At 35.5% G+C, this 19,043-nt stretch overlaps 1 protein-coding gene and 1 long non-coding RNA gene across 6 annotated transcripts in view; one reads left to right on the plus strand and one right to left on the minus strand.

The window, feature by feature from the left end:
• The window catches only part of IFT57 (intraflagellar transport 57), a 33,700-nt gene extending 20,132 nt beyond the window's left edge, over positions 1 to 13,568 (plus strand). For all 3 annotated transcript variants that reach the window (XM_039365007.1, XM_039365006.1, XM_039365008.1), the window contains 5 exons: positions 975 to 1,046; positions 2,364 to 2,495; positions 2,704 to 2,766; positions 10,164 to 10,230; positions 10,901 to 13,568. In XM_039365007.1, the coding sequence (XP_039220941.1) occupies positions 975 to 1,046; positions 2,364 to 2,495; positions 2,704 to 2,766; positions 10,164 to 10,230; positions 10,901 to 11,082 (516 nt within the window). In that variant the 3' untranslated portion in view covers positions 11,083 to 13,568. The remainder of the gene's footprint in view (positions 1 to 974; positions 1,047 to 2,363; positions 2,496 to 2,703; positions 2,767 to 10,163; positions 10,231 to 10,900) is intronic.
• LOC120317938 overlaps positions 1 to 19,043 on the minus strand; it is a 223,953-nt gene that overhangs the window by 133,315 nt on the left and 71,595 nt on the right. The window lies entirely within an intron of this gene.

Below are 19,043 nucleotides of genomic sequence, written 5' to 3' on the forward strand. Positions count from 1 at the left end.
TTGATGTTCAGGAAGAGGCCAAATTCTTTCTTTAATCCTTCTGATCAGATGTTTCAGGATTTTGGTTTCTAAGAGGAAAGTTATATCATCAACATATCAAAGATTGTTAGTGATCCTTTATCCAATTTTTACTCTGATTTTTAATTCTTCCAGTTCAGGCTTCCTCATGATCACTTCAGCATATGCTGAATAAAAAAAATGAAAGAATGCAACCTTGCTGCACTCCTTTCTCTATCCTGAACCAATAAGTGTTTCCACATGGCACAATAGTTTCCTGATTTGTGTACAGCAACTACACCAACTTGACAGATCTGTTGTCACCTGCAAATCTTCTAGGACTCTCCACAACTTGTCTTGATTGACACAGTCAAAGGCTTTCTTGTATTCTTGAGATTTTTTTCCATGATCTAAAATAGATTTGTAATATGGTCATGAGTGCCCCTTTTGAAGCTATCTATTTTTGACACGTCATTGGTCAGACAGTTTTTTTCCTTTGCTTGTTTTAGATGATGTTTTTATGAGCAGTAAATGGTGTTCAAATCCTTTTGATTTGCACAAATGCATTCTTGGCATGGACCTTCATACAGTCCTCCTTTAGCTGTTTGCAATTCTGGTTTCAGTAAACTTAGCTGTCTTTCCTTGCTGCTCTTTGAAAATCTGTATTCAATCTCTTTGCCTCCTTTTATTTTGTACTGCTTTGACTGCTTTTCTTTGGCTATTCTGATGGTTTCATCTGACAGCCACTTCTGCATTGTTCTGGTTTCTTGTATGTGTTCAACTGTTATTTGATAGTTGATCAGTGATAGTTTATTGAAATTCTTGCCACAGTACATCGGGCATCTTCTCAGCTGTTTCCAGCAGTTCAAACCTATTCCTATCAACTGCATACTTAGAAGTGATTTTGGTGATGTTAAATTTCTTTGGTTGTTTAGTAGTTCTTTCTAAATTCTGAACTTTTTCAAATTTTAATTTAGGATTGGCGAATCCACGTGGATCAAATGCATCAGCACCAAGATGGAATTGAATCAGCTTTAAAAGATACCCGTGTAAGTCTGATGTGTAATTCAAAAGTGGCATTCTGAATCAGATTGTGGCAATTCAGGTATTGCATGCTATTAAATAGTTGTAGTATGTTGTTGCATTATTACAATATTATTGTTACAACATTATGTTACATTATTTCCATCAAGGATTGTCAAGGCCTATAATATCAGCTTTCTCTCTGAAACCACTTCTACAGAATAAAAAGTATCCCCCCCCCTCCCCGAGGCATTTCTTTTCATTTTGAATTGTCTCTGTCAACAAGCTGTTTTTATATGATGCCTATTTTAGGAGACTTCTGTAAGTAACTGGTTTTGGACATGTTTGCAAGGTTTTGCTTACAAATGAAATTTCTGCACTGTTTTGAGATTATCAGTGTTTTCCTCTAAGGCCGGGATGTCAAACTCATCATGTGATGTTTCGCGACCTATTGTGACTTTTTCCCCCTTTGCTGGAGCTGGGGTGGACGCGGCTTCCGTGTGACACATCCAGCCCGTGGGCCAGCAGTTTGACATTCCTGCTCTAAGAGATGTTAGCTAATAATCATTAAATGGTGCTAACCTCCAAGATGAAGGTGTGATCTATATTAAGTTTTAAAACCTTAGGATTCCTAATAATTGAATTTAATGTTTAATATTAAGTTTTTGACACCTATGAAGAACAGATGAACACTACAACACAGTACACTGTTAGCTCCCATTCTGAGATACAGACAATTACAAAGCCTTTTTTATTACAGTATTCATTGGTTTAATTTTAAGCAGAGCAACAAATATGAATAATTGTTGAGGCTATAAAAGTGTTTACATAGTCCAGGTGCATAGTGATTATTTTGCACTCATAATTAAATGACTCAGAAAGTCTAACAACCTATATCCCATTTCATTATTTAAACTTTTCAAATGCAAAATAATTGAGAAACTAGAGAGTTTACTTGTGTTTTAGTGTTAGGATTTATTTTATGTTCCTTGACACAAGTAAACTTAAGCTGGATAGAAAAAATAACATTACTTTGGACCCAGCGCTGGATATTTTTAGTATTTCAAAATTTGAAAATATTTTTTCCAGCATAGTATTACTGTGCTCCAAAAGAATTTCCAAAATGTTCTTGTATTTTGTATTTCTCTAATGCTGCAAATCTGAATTTAAAACTTGATTACAATTTTCAAAGCTAGTTTAGACATGGAACATGGATTGATGTTCAAATGAAAAAGTGTTAAAAGAAATTCCACTGGGCATGTTGGAACTGTTGAATAGATCAGCAGAACTTTGGATCCCAATTGATTTCAGTGATAATTAAAATGTTTGTAAAACTTTTACAGGGCTATCTTGACAAGCTTCATAATGAAATCAGCAGAACTCTGGAAAAGGTTAGCAGTAGAGAAAAGTATATTAACAATCAGCTGGAGCATTTGGTTCAAGAATATCGTTCTGCGCAGGCACTTTTGAGTGAGGTAATGTATTTTGCTTTTTAAAGTATTGTGCAGCTTTTATTGCTAGCTGAATCTTTTATATTATATGCTTTATATTTATATTACAACTCAACTTCTAAAAATATAGCAAATGTTCACATTTAGCATTGTTCCTCTGAAAGGGACATTTTCATAGAAATTCTGCACCTGATTAAAATATAACCTAATATTTCTTCCTTCCCACAAACAGGCCAAAGAGAAATATCAGCAAGGAAGTGGTGGTGTGACAGAGAGGACAAGAGTTCTGTCTGAGGTACAACTTGTTTATCTTGGTATTATGTCAGATATCAAGTGAATGCATATGTGTTTCCCCTCATATTTAAATATGGTAAAAATAATAGTGTAATTGTGGAAACTGGGATTTGTTATTTCCAAAAATCTAGTAGAGATTGCTAATCATGGGGACTGCACTTTCCAACCACGGGGGGGTGGTGGTGGTGGTGGTGGTGGTGGTGGTGGTGGTGGTGGTGTAGTTTTTGGTACAGCTTCTGAGTTCAAGAACTCCATGGCAACTATGGGCCTGTTCCAAGTAATCTCAGCTTTGTGACATGTGAGTGGGATACTGCTGTATCATCATTTAAGCAGATCAATCTGGAAATGGAGAATAGTGACATCTGTCCTTTGCACTATCGAGATTGCTTCTTTGTTGGTGGGTTTCATGGCTATCCTGGATTTCTGCATGGTTAAAGTTGATGGCTTCCAAAGAGTTGTTGGAAGTTTTCCTGACAATTTGTCAGGCAGTTCTATCTCAGATTTAGTCAACCTTTGGGATATGAAAACAGCCAAAATATTCAATAAAATTAGTCCTTGAAGGCTTCTTCTCAGTCACTGATTCCATATGTTTATTGTGCTGAGGGAAATGAAACAATTGAAAAGATGCCCAGAGTAATGGTAGCACAAAATCTGAAGTGACTGCAACTGATAAGGCTCAAGCCTTAAGGCTCTATAATTGTAATAAGAGTGGCAAAACATTGGTTGTTCACCCAAAGTTTCTTGCCTGGTATCTCTGTTCATGTTATCAAGAACATTTAGTGAAGTCTGTGTGGGAGAAGACACCTTCAGGTTTACTGGTTGATTTTAAGCATTTTTGGGCAGCTAAATTTGTTCATATATGCTCTAGTTAGAATGAATCCAATGTGATTAATGAAATGGGATCTTGTGTTATCCAGTATTTATTTGAGCTTATTGACTCCAAATAAGTGATTAAGATCCCCTGTAGTAGATTTCTGCTATCTGTCAGTTTGTTCCATGTTGACCTGATTCCTTCAGATGCTTGGTGAAGGATGATCAGCTGGATCAGGAAAAATGTCGATGTTTCTCTTGGACAGGGGATTATGATTTATTTATTTTTTTAAAAAGGAATTTCTTCCTTAACCTAGGTATTTTAAAACCTCCCTTAACCCAGCTATTTTTGACAACTTTCTCCTAGTTTCCAAGCTTCTTTTTTTAGAGGAAGGTTGTTGTTAATGTAACATTCAGCTACAGATAATCCTGCTAGTCAGTATCAGATTTGGTCAGGGGATAGAAATTGCATCAGTCACCCTGAAGGATAATCTTCTTCTTGATAGGGGAATCTATTCTCTTGGTCCCATTATGGTTTTTGGAAAATTAGATACAATTGACCATGGTATCTTGCTGGACTGTGTACAAGGGCTGGAAGTTAGTAGTTCTGCTTGTCAGTGGGCATTTCCAGGCTGTAATCATGAAATGTGATGTTTGAAACCATGTTTGTTCCGGTATAGGGTACCATTGGATTTTATGATCTTCCCAGTGTTATTTAATTTCTGTATAAAGCCACTGAAAAAGGTCATTTGGCAGTTTGGGTGATGAGCCATCAGCATGCAGTGTCACTTAGACGTTGAAGTGAGTATCATTACCACCCCAGGCTGGATGGGGTATGCTTGAACAAACATCTGAAGGGTGCCAGAGTCTAGGTATGTTCAAAGTGCGGTAAAGAACATAAATACATGCTGTTCGCTGAGGTGGTGAGCCAGGATATGAACTAAGCCAGTATATGTAATATTGTGTAGTTATTATGGTGCCTTGTTTAGAGGATGATGGTTTTTAATTGTGTGAGGTTTCTGTGTGTATTTTTTTTATCAAATTTATATTGGAATTTTTTCCCATTAACTGCCCAACGTCATATTGTATAAGATAGGCAGCTGTATAAATATGATAAATAAATAAAATTTCATTATATTAAAATAGGCCACTACTTCAGTCCATAGTATATGATGTTTTAGCATGTTTGTGGCAGAGTGTCTAACTTTTGGATGCCTGATTGAAAGTAAGCAATTAATTTATCCTGAAGTATTCATGAAGGCTGAGTTGTTACATGTTGTACAAATTTGAAATTTAGAGCACTTTGAATGGCCACTTGAGAAATCCACTTCTGTCAGTTCCCTCCCTGAAGCCAGTTCACTGACCTCAATTAAATGATTTACTGTACTCTGCTTCTGTGAAATGGTTCAGGATGAATGAATTACTGATTTTCCTTTTCAAATAACTTAAATTTTATAAGATCTTAATATTAAATAAATGAATACAATATAACTTCACATGACTAAAAGGCAGGGTCTCTGGTGGGTGTTTCATCAAATCAAATTATATAATAGACTTTTCTCATTTATCTACTTTGTATTCTTGATTATTCTTCTGCATGAAGAATTGAACAAGATGCACGTGTTTTGGTTATGTCAGTAGATGAAGGAAACATTGGGTATGAATCCTTTTTTTAACAGAGCCATTAAAGTATGAGCTATTAAAGCAAGATTTCTAATTCATAGCAACCTTGTGAAAAAGCCCCTGAACATGATATTACCATCATAGATAAATGAGATTGAAAAGGTTTGTTGTGGTGGCATAGTGGTTAGAATGCAGTATTACTGGCTAACTCTGCCCACTGTCAGGAGTTCAATCCTAATGGCTCAAGGTTCACTCAGTCTTCCATCCTTCTAAGGTCAATAAAATGCTGACTCTGTAACCACTTAGAAAGTCTATAAAGCACTATGAAGTGATATATAAGTCTAAGTGCTATTGCTGTTGCATGTGAAATTCAGAGACACGGTGCTGTTTTGGCTATGGAACCACTTTCTCTCACATATTCATAAATTTCCAATTTGAAGTAGTTTTATTCTTCCAATGACGCTCTTTCTTTCAGTTATACTAAACTTGAGAAAATATATTAACTATGATTTCTGTATTTCTTCCACTTTAGCTATCACCTTAGTTTTTAGTATGTAGTAGGCCTTTCATATACCTTCCTAAGTTTGTTGAATTTTTGTGGGCTTCAGTATAATAGTTTGCAATATTAGAAGAGGGTTTTTTTTAAAAAAAAAAATTAAAAATGTCATAGTTATGTATTCCTCAGCAGGGGTCAGTTATCTGAGTGTGATTCATTTACCCTTTTCCATTTTCACTTGATTTTAAATTATGTTTACTTTATTAAGCACTGAGGCAGAATCTCATAAAAAAACCCAGTGCTGCTGCAGCCAGCCTGTTCTCCATCTGTTTGACTTGGCTGAATGCCACAGCAATACTGCTCTTTCCACCCACAGTCTCTTGCCAGCTGGAATACCTTGCTCTGAGGTGGTTGTGGTAGCTAAGTAATCTTATTTATCTCCCACTTGAACTGGCCACTGCATCTTGCCAAATGGCAGATTTACTTTGGGGAATCTACTGAAAATAATGAAAAATCAAAACTGCTGACATTATGTATATATGCATAATGTAACTTGAGTATCTCTAGCCCTTCTATAAACAGAAATTCTCAACACCACATACTGCATCTAAGAGATAAGAAAACAGGCAATCATTACTTAAGGAAGGATAATGGTCTTTTTTTCTCTTAGACTGCAGATATTCTAGCAACTTTCTGTGCTTTTTACAATCAAGATTGTGCCAGGTTGTAGAGGTTGCTACAACAGCAACAGCCAGATGTTAAGTCTCTCGAAGAACAAAATTTCCTTTCTCAAGCTGCTGTTGCTGATATTTTTCACAGTTTTGGCTTCTAGTGGCTTTCCCATCTCTTGTATTCCAACACTCACACTGTTTCTAGTCCTCTAGTAGTAGTAGTCCTCAACTTATAATCATTAATTTAGTGCCTATTCGAAGTTATAATAGCACTGGAAAAAGTGAGTTAAGAGCATTTTTCACGCTTAAAACCGTTGCAGCATCCCTATGATCATGTGATCAGAATTTGGATACTTGGCAACTGGCATGTATTAATGACAGTTACAGTGTCCTGGGGCCATGTGATCAACTTTTGTTAGCTTCTGTCAAGTAAAAGTTAATGGGGAAGTCAGATTCACTTAACAACTGTTACTAACTTAACAACTGCAGTGACTTATTTAACGACAGAGGTAACAAAGGTTGTAAAATGGGACAGAACTCACTTAACTGTCTTGCTCTAAAAAATTAAATATAATTCAAAAAGGCTGCATGTGGTTTACAGAATGCAACCCTAAACACACCACTTTATGTATGTGTGATATTTGAACCCAGAAGATTTCTTGATCTTTGAGAACAAACAACTTTAGAGATGAATGATGCTGGTTCGGAGATGGTTTTCAAAACAGAGCTTGATTCTTCAGTAAGTGAAGGTTTTTTTTTAACCTGACCTGCTACTTCTCTCATTTTTAGTTCTTGAGAATGGATTAAAAAAAAACAGAGAAAATAAAGCAAGTCAGGGTCCATTCTCCATAAAGTTTTCAAATGAGTAGGAAATATATTTATATGTATGTGAGAACATATAAAGCCACACAACTCATAATTTGTGATTCTGGATAGTGTATATCAATACAAATAAAAAGCAATCACAATTTTAAAATAACTTTTGTCATATTAGTTTCATAACACACACATAGTTAAGGCTGAGCATAATAAGCACTTGGTCTCAAAGCAAAAAAGGCTCAGTTACCATCCTGGCCCAATGTGCAAAAGAAAGAAAAAAACAGGTTCTCGTGGCTCTATGAAAAACTAATAGAATTACCGACATCCAAATATCAGTGGGGAGCTTGTTCCAGAGTAAGGAAAAGGCACAACAACAGAGAAGGCATATCTCATGGATCCCATTAGATGACATTATCTCAAAGAGATGATCTCTGGAACATGCCCATCCTATAATACCTAGAGGAACAGGCAGAAATAAATGGAGATGCTGGAGAGCTGATGGCCCGGGTTCGAGACCCGAGCTCCATGCAACAGGGTGAGCTCCTGTTACTTGTCCCAGTTCCTGCCCAGCAAGCAGTTCAAAAGCATGCAAATGCAGGTAGATTAATAGGTACCACTTTCGTGGGAAGGTAACAGAGTTCCATGGGTCTTTGGCGTATAGCCATGCTGGCCACATGACCACAGAATTGTCTTCAGACAACACTGGCTCCCTTGGCCAAGAAACGGAGATGAGCACTATGCGCAAGTATCGGACACAACTGACAAGGAAACCTTTTCATCTTTTATATAGTTTGTCAAATAACCCAGCCTGTGCTATGTAAGACTTATTATAAATTTGTTTTAGTTATTTAATTTATAAAATTCAGAAACTGCCCAGTTCCAGATGACTTTGGCAGCCCTATAATTTAAAAGTCAAGAATAATATAAACAAAAAGAGAAAGATAATGAAAGTCTGGAAGGAAGTAATGCAATACCTTAAAAAAAAACCTACTCCTACATTTTGGAGCAAAGTCAAGTTTCAGAATATGGGGTGGGAGCCATGTAGATTTTTGAAGTGATGCTTGTGAGCCCCACCAGGTAGCTACAATGAAAAAAATCAACTCCACAGGAATGCTAAAATTTCTTTAAAAAAAAAAAAGAGTGGCTATAGTAACAAAATCATGTAAGCTTGATTGTGCTGTACTTCCTCCTCCTTCATATACCTATGTGAATTAGAGAAACATCTAAATCATTTCCAAATGTTATCTTTAAAAATGCTTCAGCCCCTTTTGTCTAGAAATGGAATCTACATATCTCTATCAAGATCATCTTCCTTACTGTCTATACCACTGTCCAGAGGCAGCACCTAAAAACTTAGTTCAGCTCACAAAATAGTGGTATTACGTTTGTGTACTGAAGGTTTCATTAATACATATCCTGCTGCATTTTGGATCATTTGTAGCTTCTGGATGGTCTTCAAGGGAACTCCGTGTACAGCACATTGTAGAAGTCTATTTGGGAGAAGGCCAACACATGAGTGGCCATAAGCAGGGAATAATAATAACAACAACAAAACAACAATAATAATATAAGTTGGAAGAGACTTTGGAGGTCATCTAGTCCAACCCCCTGCTCAGGCAGGAAATCCTATACCAGTGATGGCGAACCTTTTAGATACCGAATGCCCCCAAACCACCCCATTCTCACCCACCCACCTCCCCAGGTGGCCCTGCAGTGCCATGGCAGCCATGCCTTCTGCCTACGCCCCACAGCATCATCTGCGTGCGATGAGGTGCAAGGGCAGAGTCTTGTCCCCACTGCCCGGCTGCATGTCCTTGGCTGGGCTGCTGTGCACGGGCCATGCCCAGGGGTGACTCATCTCCGGGGGTCTGCTGGTGAGGGGGCCATGGGGGGAGGCGGGGCTGGGGCGATGGCACGTGTGCCCATAGAGAGGGCTCAGTGCCACTTCTGGCACACGTGCCATAGGTTCGCCACCACTGCCCTAACCATTTCAGACAAATGGCTGTCCACGCTCTTCTTAAAGAGAGTTCCTCTGGTAATTGTTCTAACTGTCAGGAAATTTCTCCTTAGTTATAGGTTGCTTCTCTCTTTGATTAGTTTCCATCCATTGCTTCTTGTTCTGCCTTCAGGTGCTTTGGAGAATAGCTTGACTCTGTCTTCTTTGTGGCTGCTCTTTAGATATTGGACCACTGCTCTCGGGTCACCCCTCATCCTTCTTCATTATACTAGACATACCCAATTCCAGCAGCCGTTCCTTATATGTTTTAGCCCCAGGTCCCCTAATCATCTTTGTTTCTCTTCTCTGTACTCTTTCTAGAGTCTCAACATCTTTTTTACATCCTGGTGACCGAAACTGGATGCAGTATTCCAAGGACATGATTTAGAAGTGATTACAATTCGAGCACAAGATAAAGTTGTGCAAAGCTCTCCTGGCATGTCTCCCATCTGTTCTTCAGGCAATATATAGAATCTAGGAGGACCTCTAAAATTGTACAGAGGTCTGAGAGAGGAAGTAAAGCCCCACCCAGAACCAATCTGGAAAGTCTCCAGCTCTGGATCCTTGGGGGGTCATAAACTGTTTTAGAATCAAGGTATTTTCACAGTACAATTTTAGCACAATTTTTTTATTTGTGTTGCTCTATACAGTATATGGGGACTTTACTCCAGTAAGCTGAGTCTCATTATTTTCAGTGAGTTTAGTATTTCATCATTCTGCTCTGTTTTATACTCCTAGCTTCCCTGTTTGCTCTCTGATGAATTTAGGTTGACTTTGTTGGAACCTGGTACCCTGTTTTTGAATTGTGATATCAATAAGATTTTTATATTAGGCTGGCATTTTCACAGAGCAAAAGGAAGTCAATTTAACCCCAACAACAATTTAATAGTGATAAGAAATTTCTGTTTTTTTGTGTAGAAGAGAAGGAGGTATCCTTAACTTCAAAGTGAAAGTATTATAACCTGTTATTTTTTTTTTCTAAGATTACTGAAGAATTAGAGAAAGTAAAACAAGAAATGGAAGAAAAGGGAAGCAGTATGACTGATGGAGGTAAGGCATTCCGAAGTCCTTTCTTGAGATTTTTTTTCTCCAGATACAGTAAAATATCATAATGTATTTGCTCTTGATGGACACACCTGGACTATTGGCAACATAATAGAAATGCTTTGACATTGCTGACTTCTGGGCTATTTTAATTTGAATAACAGGTACAAAAATAGGATATTCAGCTGTGAAAAATAAATAGAAGATACTGGTTGCAATTTAATTCTATTTTTATATCTCCAGAAACCTAATTGTTGTCTGGAATTAAGATGTAACAAATTTCTTGTTTATTGCTGAATCATCTTTGTAATCTTTTTAAGATTGGAGGGGTTATTTAATTCTGAAGACATTGATAAAAGTAAATAAAGTTGATAAAAATAGAGTGAGATAATATGCAGGCATTTTTCAAATGGAACATTCTCTGTTATCTTTATAACTGCTGGGAATATATGTACATTTTTAATATATATCTTCAGTTCTAAAATGTCATTTAGATGGAAAATACATTATGCTTTCTAAGTAGGTTTGATATGAAATGGAAAATGATTCCAGAATGTTGTCATTCTTCTGTTCATTTAACTTTGATTAAAAGAGATTGAATCATGGGGGAATAATAACTTTGTGAAGTAAACTGAAAGAAAAAAAATGTACTGTTTTTTACATTTTCCTTTAATAGCTCCATTAGTGAAGATAAAACAGGCTTTAACCAAACTGAAACAAGAAACCATTCAGATGGACATACGAATTGGCGTAGTGGAACACACATTACTTCAATCAAAGTTGAAAGAAAAGTCAAATATGACAAGAGACATGCATGCTACCATAATTCCAGATTCTTCAATTGTTGGTACCTATTAATTTTTAAAATAAATGCCATGCTAATAAAAATTTGTACATAATATATTTTTGCATTTATGTATGCCATGCTGCAAATCTATTGCTGTGATAAACACAAAGATTTATGTTTTACAATCAAGATTTATTGTGTGTGTGTTTTTGTATGTATGTGTATCTGGACATGTAGAGAGAGAGAATACTTTAACAAGTGTATAATATTTAAAAAGTTTTGGATTGCATTGCATTCAAAGGAAAAAACTATTCAAAAGCAAAATCCTATACAAAAATAAATTGTTGCAAAACATCTAACTGTAAACACTAGCCTTCCTTTTTTAAGACAATGAGCCATCACAACTTTATGGACTGTATTAGACTCTATCAGAGCTATCTGTCTCATCCAGATTGTACTTTGCTGTTTTTGAGCTAGGAAATTACTAGAAAACTAATTTCGCTCAAGAACTACCTTGTTAGGTTACATTGCATTATAGTCTATATCCATAATCTTAATGGATTTAAGTAGGATTCTAACCTATTTATATAATATGTTAGATTTTTAGGTCAGTTTGTAATTGAATATTACATTTGCATACCAATGCCTTTCAGGATTGTGGGGTCCTTAGTGCTCTCTGAACTTGTTTTCTTGCAGATGTTTCATTGCCAAACTAGATAACATCATCAATGCTAGTAGGGTGTGGGTTTTGCTCTCATTTTATATACTAGTGGCTTGTCCTATCAGTCTTGGTGGGAGTGGTTTGGTGGTCACTTGGTGGCCCTAGTGTGTGTGTGTGTGTGTGTGTGTGTGTGTGTGTGTGTGTGTGTGTGTGTATATATAAAAATCTGTTGATCTGGGTGCAAGTTCCATCCCAATTGACAGGTTGTACTTTGTTTTGTTAGAATTGCTAGTTCTATGAGAGGAAAATCCATCTGGCTATATGATAGGGTATAGGAGGGTTGCAAGATAAACAGGAGGGAGCATAGGGAATCCCAAGCTGTGCCTCATAAATGGAGAATGATTGATGATTGTTTTTTCTGCCAGCTGGTGACACTGGCTCAGAGAAAAAAGAAGTTGAATAACCCACCAATTAGTGCCTTGAAGCTGTCCTTCATTAAATCTGTAGTGACAGAATCTCTGATCTCCATAACTGATGCCCTTTAAATCAGCTATGGTGGCAGTAAAAATTACATCAACATACTTTTCTGTTTACTCAAACTTGGGGGAATTCCTATTCACGTAACCATAAGGAAGTACATCTGGTAATCAAGCAATAATTAATATACTCAGTTATACAGTAACTCTGTTTCAGTTGTCTGCTATCACCTCCCCCATCCTATTCTTCTTACTGAGGTGTGTTTCTTCAATGCCAGAAAATATTTAAACATTACTTTCTCTTTTCACTGGGTAATTTGAAATTTTCCCTAGTCGCACAGTTTCTGTAAGAATAGATAAGTTGTCATTCTGGGAGTAGAAGAGTGGTATCGTTCTAAGATTTTTGTTTTGTTTTTTATTAGCTTCTCCAAGCCAGTTATCTGGGCTCAAGGAAGTAAATTTGTTCTCTGAGACTCAAGAGTTTAGTAGGAGGCAGGTCTATAAGAGCAGATCTTGAAACATGGACATAGAAGAAAAGAAAAGAAAAGAAACTAGAGTGGGAGTGGGACAGCTGCAGGAAGAAAAAGTATTGGTCTTATAGGTAAAAGTATTAAGACAATTGAATCTAGATGTAAAGAAAGAACGATGTGGAAGCTGCTTGGAACAGAATGAAAATATGTGGTTATTCACATGAACCATGAAAAGGACTTCTGTGAATGATGAAGTGAAAAAGGGAATCAGTGGATGAGAAAAATGTAAGAGGATAGTTGCTGGAAAAAATGAGGATGAAATAGATTGTACAATGTATTTTAAAAGAAAAATAGTAGAGAGATGAACAGAGCTCAACAAGGAGACTCCAGCAGAGAAAATGCATTTAAAAATAAAAAAATGGTTTAGAATAAAACTGAAATTTGAGTTTACTTCAAGAAGTATTTTAGAAATTTCTCCTGTAGGGATGATGATGTTAAGCTAAAGAGTGGAAAGAAAGAAATGTTGTACATGGGAGTATCCAAGGAAAAAGGAAATCATAAATGCTATGAGAACGTTGAAAAATAGTAAGGAACCAGGTATAAATTATATAATTGTTTATGCAATTATTTTATCGTGTATATGAAAATTGTAACTGCGATAATTGGAATAATAACTTTATTTTTCCCATATAAATTAAAAAAAGAAGCAAGAGTGAATACAAAAACTAATGGAACATTAGCTTATTAATTGTCCTCAAGAATGTTTTGCAGAATTATGATTAAAAGAAATGATTGTGAGTAAAAATGTAAATAATGCTGGGCAGTTTATTGCAGGTACAGAATATACAGAGCAATTTTTTTCTTTAACAATTTTAAAATATACAAAAACTTATATGTGTAATAAATTTTGTATGAGAAATTGTGTGATAAAATAAACTTCAATTATGGAATATTTTGCTTGAATGTGGAATTGGGGTTGCTTGCTGAAGCAATTAGAATGGTATGTAATGGAATTGAAGCATATACAATAGTTCATCCATATGTATATAGACTGTTACAGAAAGTTTCTGATGAGTTAGAGGTATGGTTGATTGAGAATGTAAATGAATGAGTAGTTTTTGTATGAGGACAATGCCAAATTATTTGCAGTGAGTGTGAGGCAGATTATATGATGCAGCATGGTGTATAAATCTGAAAATTAATCTGTTGAAAAAGATTAAAACAGTTACAGAGACTCCTCTACTTATGACTGAAATGGAGTCTTCCCATCATGGCCACCATATGGCATAATGAATGCCAGCCGCCATGTTCATTAAGCAAATGCTGCAGTTAAGTAAACCAGTGATTTGATATGAGCCAGTTTTGCCAAAAACCAGAAATAAATGCCAGTTTTCAGAAAATAAAATGCAGTCACATGAGTGTGAGACACTGCAGATGGTCATAAATGCTCCCTAGTTGCTGAATGTTCAAAGATTGGTCATGCAATTGCTGAAGATAAGTGTCGAAATTTCAAATCCAGGTTGTCCCTGTCATAACTTTGAATATCACTAAGCAATCAGTTGTAAATCAAAGATTACCTGTATGTGTAACTACAGGGTGTGACCTTCCTATCCCATTCTTGTTGATTGTTCATAAATGACTCAAAACTTGATAGAGGAAATGGCATAAATTATAACAAATTATACATAGTAATTGAAAAATTAGACCAAGCAAATGAATTATTGTTCTTTGGTATAATGTTACTGAAGGTGGGAAAATGGATGAAGAATGCTATAAAGAGGTAGTGCTTACTGGGGAGGCAGAGGTACTGAGGAATGAATGTTTCTAAAAAGAAACAAAAAGTTCTATGTATGAATGCATGCTTCTACGCATTTTGTTATATGAAAATAAGAGTTGGGGAAATCTGCAGAAACATAATTGATTGCAAAGGAATGATGACGGTGAGAAAGGACCTTTTGTGTTCAGAACTAAATATTTGAGTTTCTTCTTCAGAAACTATGAAAGAGGTCTTTTATGCTACACTAAGGTATGCCCATAAGGGACATCTGTAATCATTAAACTTCAATAATTTTGCTTCCTGGAACCCACCTGTTGTGCTTTCCCCATGATTCATTCTGCTGTCTGGACTGTACACCATGAAGTTTCCAGGAAAATTAATCATCAACATTGTTGCAGTTATACTTCCTGCTTTATTTTAAAACTTCTGATGTCTGATCCTTGAAACATTTATCTGCTCCAGAGTCAGTACAGCAAGCATATAGTTCATGCTGGACATGAAAGATGTTGTTTCTTTCTAAGAACTATCCTTTGCTTCAGTGCCTTAATAAAATTCTCTCACTGACTTCCTGGAGTTTAAGGGATTCTAATAATTCAGATGTAACATGGGCTGAATTCAAATGATCACTACCTATTATATACTAAAAGGTTTATTGCATACAACTACCTTTTCATAATGAGAAGGGGGATCAGTTCAAAGCCAGTTTATTATTTTAAAACAACAATAGATAACTGCAGAGGTTTGCCTCCTTTCTTCCTTCCATTCTCAATTCAACATGGATTGAAAGCTTGACGTGGAATTGTACAACTAAAGCCAGATGTTCTATCAAACACTGGAGTTTAATCTTAGAACCAGGCAAGAATTAGCAGCCTGCTTCTTCGACAAGATTTTGAAAACTGTTAAGAATCATAAATGGTCAGTGGATTCATCTATATTGTTAATCACAAGACAGGGGATCTTTTGGTTCTTTTCTCTTTCGGTATGCCTTGTGATACCTCAAACTGAGACCAGAACAACTTAAAATCTTGCAGTGCCATTTGTGTTGCTTGCTAATAATTTATCTGTGTGTGCTTAATTTTTCCTTATTATTCATATTAATATTTCTTTGATTTAGCCACAATACTTGCTAGGTAATTGAATTAATTTCAGCATTTTTTTTTAAATCTGCCTACTTAAATCCTCCCACTTGTTCACTCAGGAATTCTATTGTTATATAGGACTGGTATAGTTAACTTCATAACTGCTTTGTATTTTTCTGCTAAAAAGATTGCTTCTAATAATAATAAAAACTTTTGGAATAATTTGTGACTTAAAAAGTTTATTATCTGATGAGGACATGGAGCTTCCATTCCTATATAACTGTTTCAAGAAAAAGTAGAACAGAAAAAAAGCACTCCCTAAATGACTTCTAAAGCTAAGACAATCCTTTCATTTTCCATATTTGTTATTTGGTACACTCATTTGCAGCACTGGGTATGCTCAAAATATTAAGTGAATTATCTGGCCATAAAAAAAACTGCCAACCTCTTTTGTAAGTAAATAAACCCATCTCTCTCTTCTTAATGGGTAGGCAGTATTACTAATATTTCAGGATGAATAATTTTGAATCTTTGAAATAGGGTTGGATAACTGCATTTCTGCCTACTCAGATGCAAGTTCCATTATGTTTAATGCAATTATCATCATGCAAGTTGGTACAGAATTGTAATGATGTCTCAGCAGTCACATTGTCCAAGAGGAAAATATCATTGGCATGTAAGAACTGCTTACGTATTTTAAAGTCCCTTTGTGGCAGTTGCATCTCTGTTACCTTTATAATCTATAGCTAGTAATGTTAACTCCATCCTGCACTATGTTTGTGTTTTATGAATACATGCCTATACAAGGAAAACACTATGAATAAGAGTATGGTGAACTCACATTTCACAAATTTGATGGGTGTTTTTCCTAAGCTAAAGGCAACTGTAGTTTTACCATATTGCAATGTACACTATTATTTAGCATATGTTATAACTAAAGAAGCAAACATAAGTATCTTTGTAAAATAATAGTAAAATTCAGAATTGGAATGAACTTTTGATGCCATCTGGCTCTTCCTTTAATAGACACTCGTATTTCTGCCATTTTTATTGGAGCTAAAAATACTTATATGCTAAATGAAATTATATCCAATAACCTAAGAATTTTTCACAAGTAAGGAATTCTTGAAAACATCCCTGTGGCTGGTGGGTTTTGTAACTTTAACCATTTAGGAAAACTAATTTTCATTTATGTTCATTTTACTCTACATAGAAGATTTGGTATTCAAAAAAAATATTTTTAGTACAAAAAGTGAAATTTTAAAACGTGAAAGATCTAGAATTCAAATACTAAATGATACAGAAGTGACAATCTTCAATATATAGATTTGCTTTCTAGAATTTGTAGGGTGCAAATTCTTGTAATTTCTATGGTATTATCTGTTATCAAGCTTTTTCCCCAACAAAGAGGGAAAGTATTGATATTAGATTTTTAGGAATCTATCAAATTCCATTGTATATATAAGATTAAATATTGAGCAGATTTTTTAGCAAGTATTACATGGAGATGACAGACATATTTTTCCTGTTACTCAAGTGAGAATGATACTAAAATGTTTTGGTCTTTTTCTGATTCAAACAAAAATTATTATTTCTGAAACCACCTACAGCCAGACCAAAACAATATAAATACGATGAAATAATTAAATCTCCCAAATTAGGAAGCTGGGAAGAAGGAGGGGAAAAAATCCAGAAGCTATTCATGCCCTTCCTCTCAAACACATCCCAAAGTGACTTTTTCAGGGAAATTCTTTGATTGTTAATTAATTAAAACTAAATGGGTTTAATTTGATCTATTTTGCTCCTCAGTTAACCCAATATATTATTTATCCATCCAATTTTGAACTCATGGCTAGAGAAGAAATAAGGTAGCACATAAAACGGGAGAAAAAATCCAACCATTAATTTGGAACACACACGCACGCATATTCCATCTGCATTACTTCAGTGTTAGAATATGCAAAAGATCATGCCTCAGCTATCAAACACAAGTCCAGGCTCTCACAGCCCAGAGAATCCACAAATGTGCCATATACATTCATTTGCCACCCCCCCCCCCATCACCTTCTGGAGGCTTTCAGTAGAACCAAGTGGAAAAAGCATCTTTGCACTGAATCTGCATTATTTTTAAAGCTAATAGAATGAGAAGGAAAAGGTGCTAGTGTGATTTTGGAGATGTGGGAACATACAGGGAAAATAGGCAAACTATATCATTACAGGGAGAGAGAACAAATAAGGTGGGGATGAATGAGATTGTCAGGAAAATGGTTAGTGCCAAGAGGTACTTACTATTCATTATTTAAAAAGAATAGGATTCAAATCTAATATTTCTTTTCTCTTTAAAAAAATGCAAGCCTCTCCCTTAGGGAGCAGTTTATAGGAGTTATTTCAGTTACAAAAAGCAATTTTAATTTAATCTTCCATCTTTATAATGAGTCAGTATTCCAAATAAATTATTCTGGGATAAGCAACATTGCTGAAATGATTAGTCACCAAGACCAACTTAAGTCATATTAACTTTAATGAGATAATAAATATTATAATCAACATGTTTTGAAGGGCAGTATGGAAAATAAATTCTTTTTTTTTAAAAAAAAAGGTCATTCATTACTATAACATCTAACTAAATAAAATGTCTAATGCATCATTTTTATGAAGGCATTACAGTAATACATCATTTTTAAGGCCCTGAAATATTTTTGTCACCATATTGTTAAGGTGTTATTATGTAGCTATACAGATTTGTAGCTGTAGTGGATTAATTCTTAGTGGCTTCCTGGCTAAGGGACCTTTCTATATTCTCAAAACACAATCACAGTCTTCCCTAACTAGAGGGAGGAGTGGGATTCAGAAGGAGAGGAAGTTAAGAGGTCCATTGTTCTGAGTAAATTTTTGCTGTTCACTTACAGAATCAAATAGGTGAATGAACAATTTTATAAAAACAGTGAAAGATTGGGAACCAGTGAGAATTCTGCAACGGGTGAAAGTGATACCCTTGTGTATAGGACTTCATCGTGCATATGCTGCAACTTACAAAATTGGTTCAGATGTCATGATGCAAACATAATCATGACATATGATGTTTTGACATAGCTGTTGAGAATGCTTAGTTGTTCAAAAGTGGCTTTAAAAAATAATGTTGTACGTTCAGTTTGGAGTAATTCTATAACTGTTGCAATCCTTTGTATTCAAAAACCTTTGTACAGACCCCTGAATACTTGTTTTATATCTCAGCTTTATGTAAATTACAGCAATTAAACTGTTTTCTCAAATCTCTATTTCATTCCTTTAATTAGGTATATATATATATATATTTTTTAAAAAAATCCAGTGTGTAAGATTATTCCTGGAGATTCCAAGTGAGGAAACTGCCTCAAGAAACTGCCTCAAGAACAGGTGGTGGCAGTAGATTTACCTGTGTGGGTGAAATTATTTCACCTGGATAAACAGGCACACCCAAATACTCCAGAACCAGACAGTTGATGAGTTCAGACAGTTGGAACTGGGTGTGGTGATTAGCATATTATTTTCTTTCCTTCCTTTAAGAAGAGTTCTTTACTTCATTTCTT

The sequence above is a fragment of the Crotalus tigris genome, unplaced genomic scaffold, assembly GCF_016545835.1.
Source record: "Crotalus tigris isolate CLP2741 ecotype Arizona unplaced genomic scaffold, ASM1654583v1 scf7180000019944.6993514239:2294586, whole genome shotgun sequence".
In the NCBI taxonomy this organism is placed as follows: domain Eukaryota; kingdom Metazoa; phylum Chordata; class Lepidosauria; order Squamata; family Viperidae; genus Crotalus; species Crotalus tigris.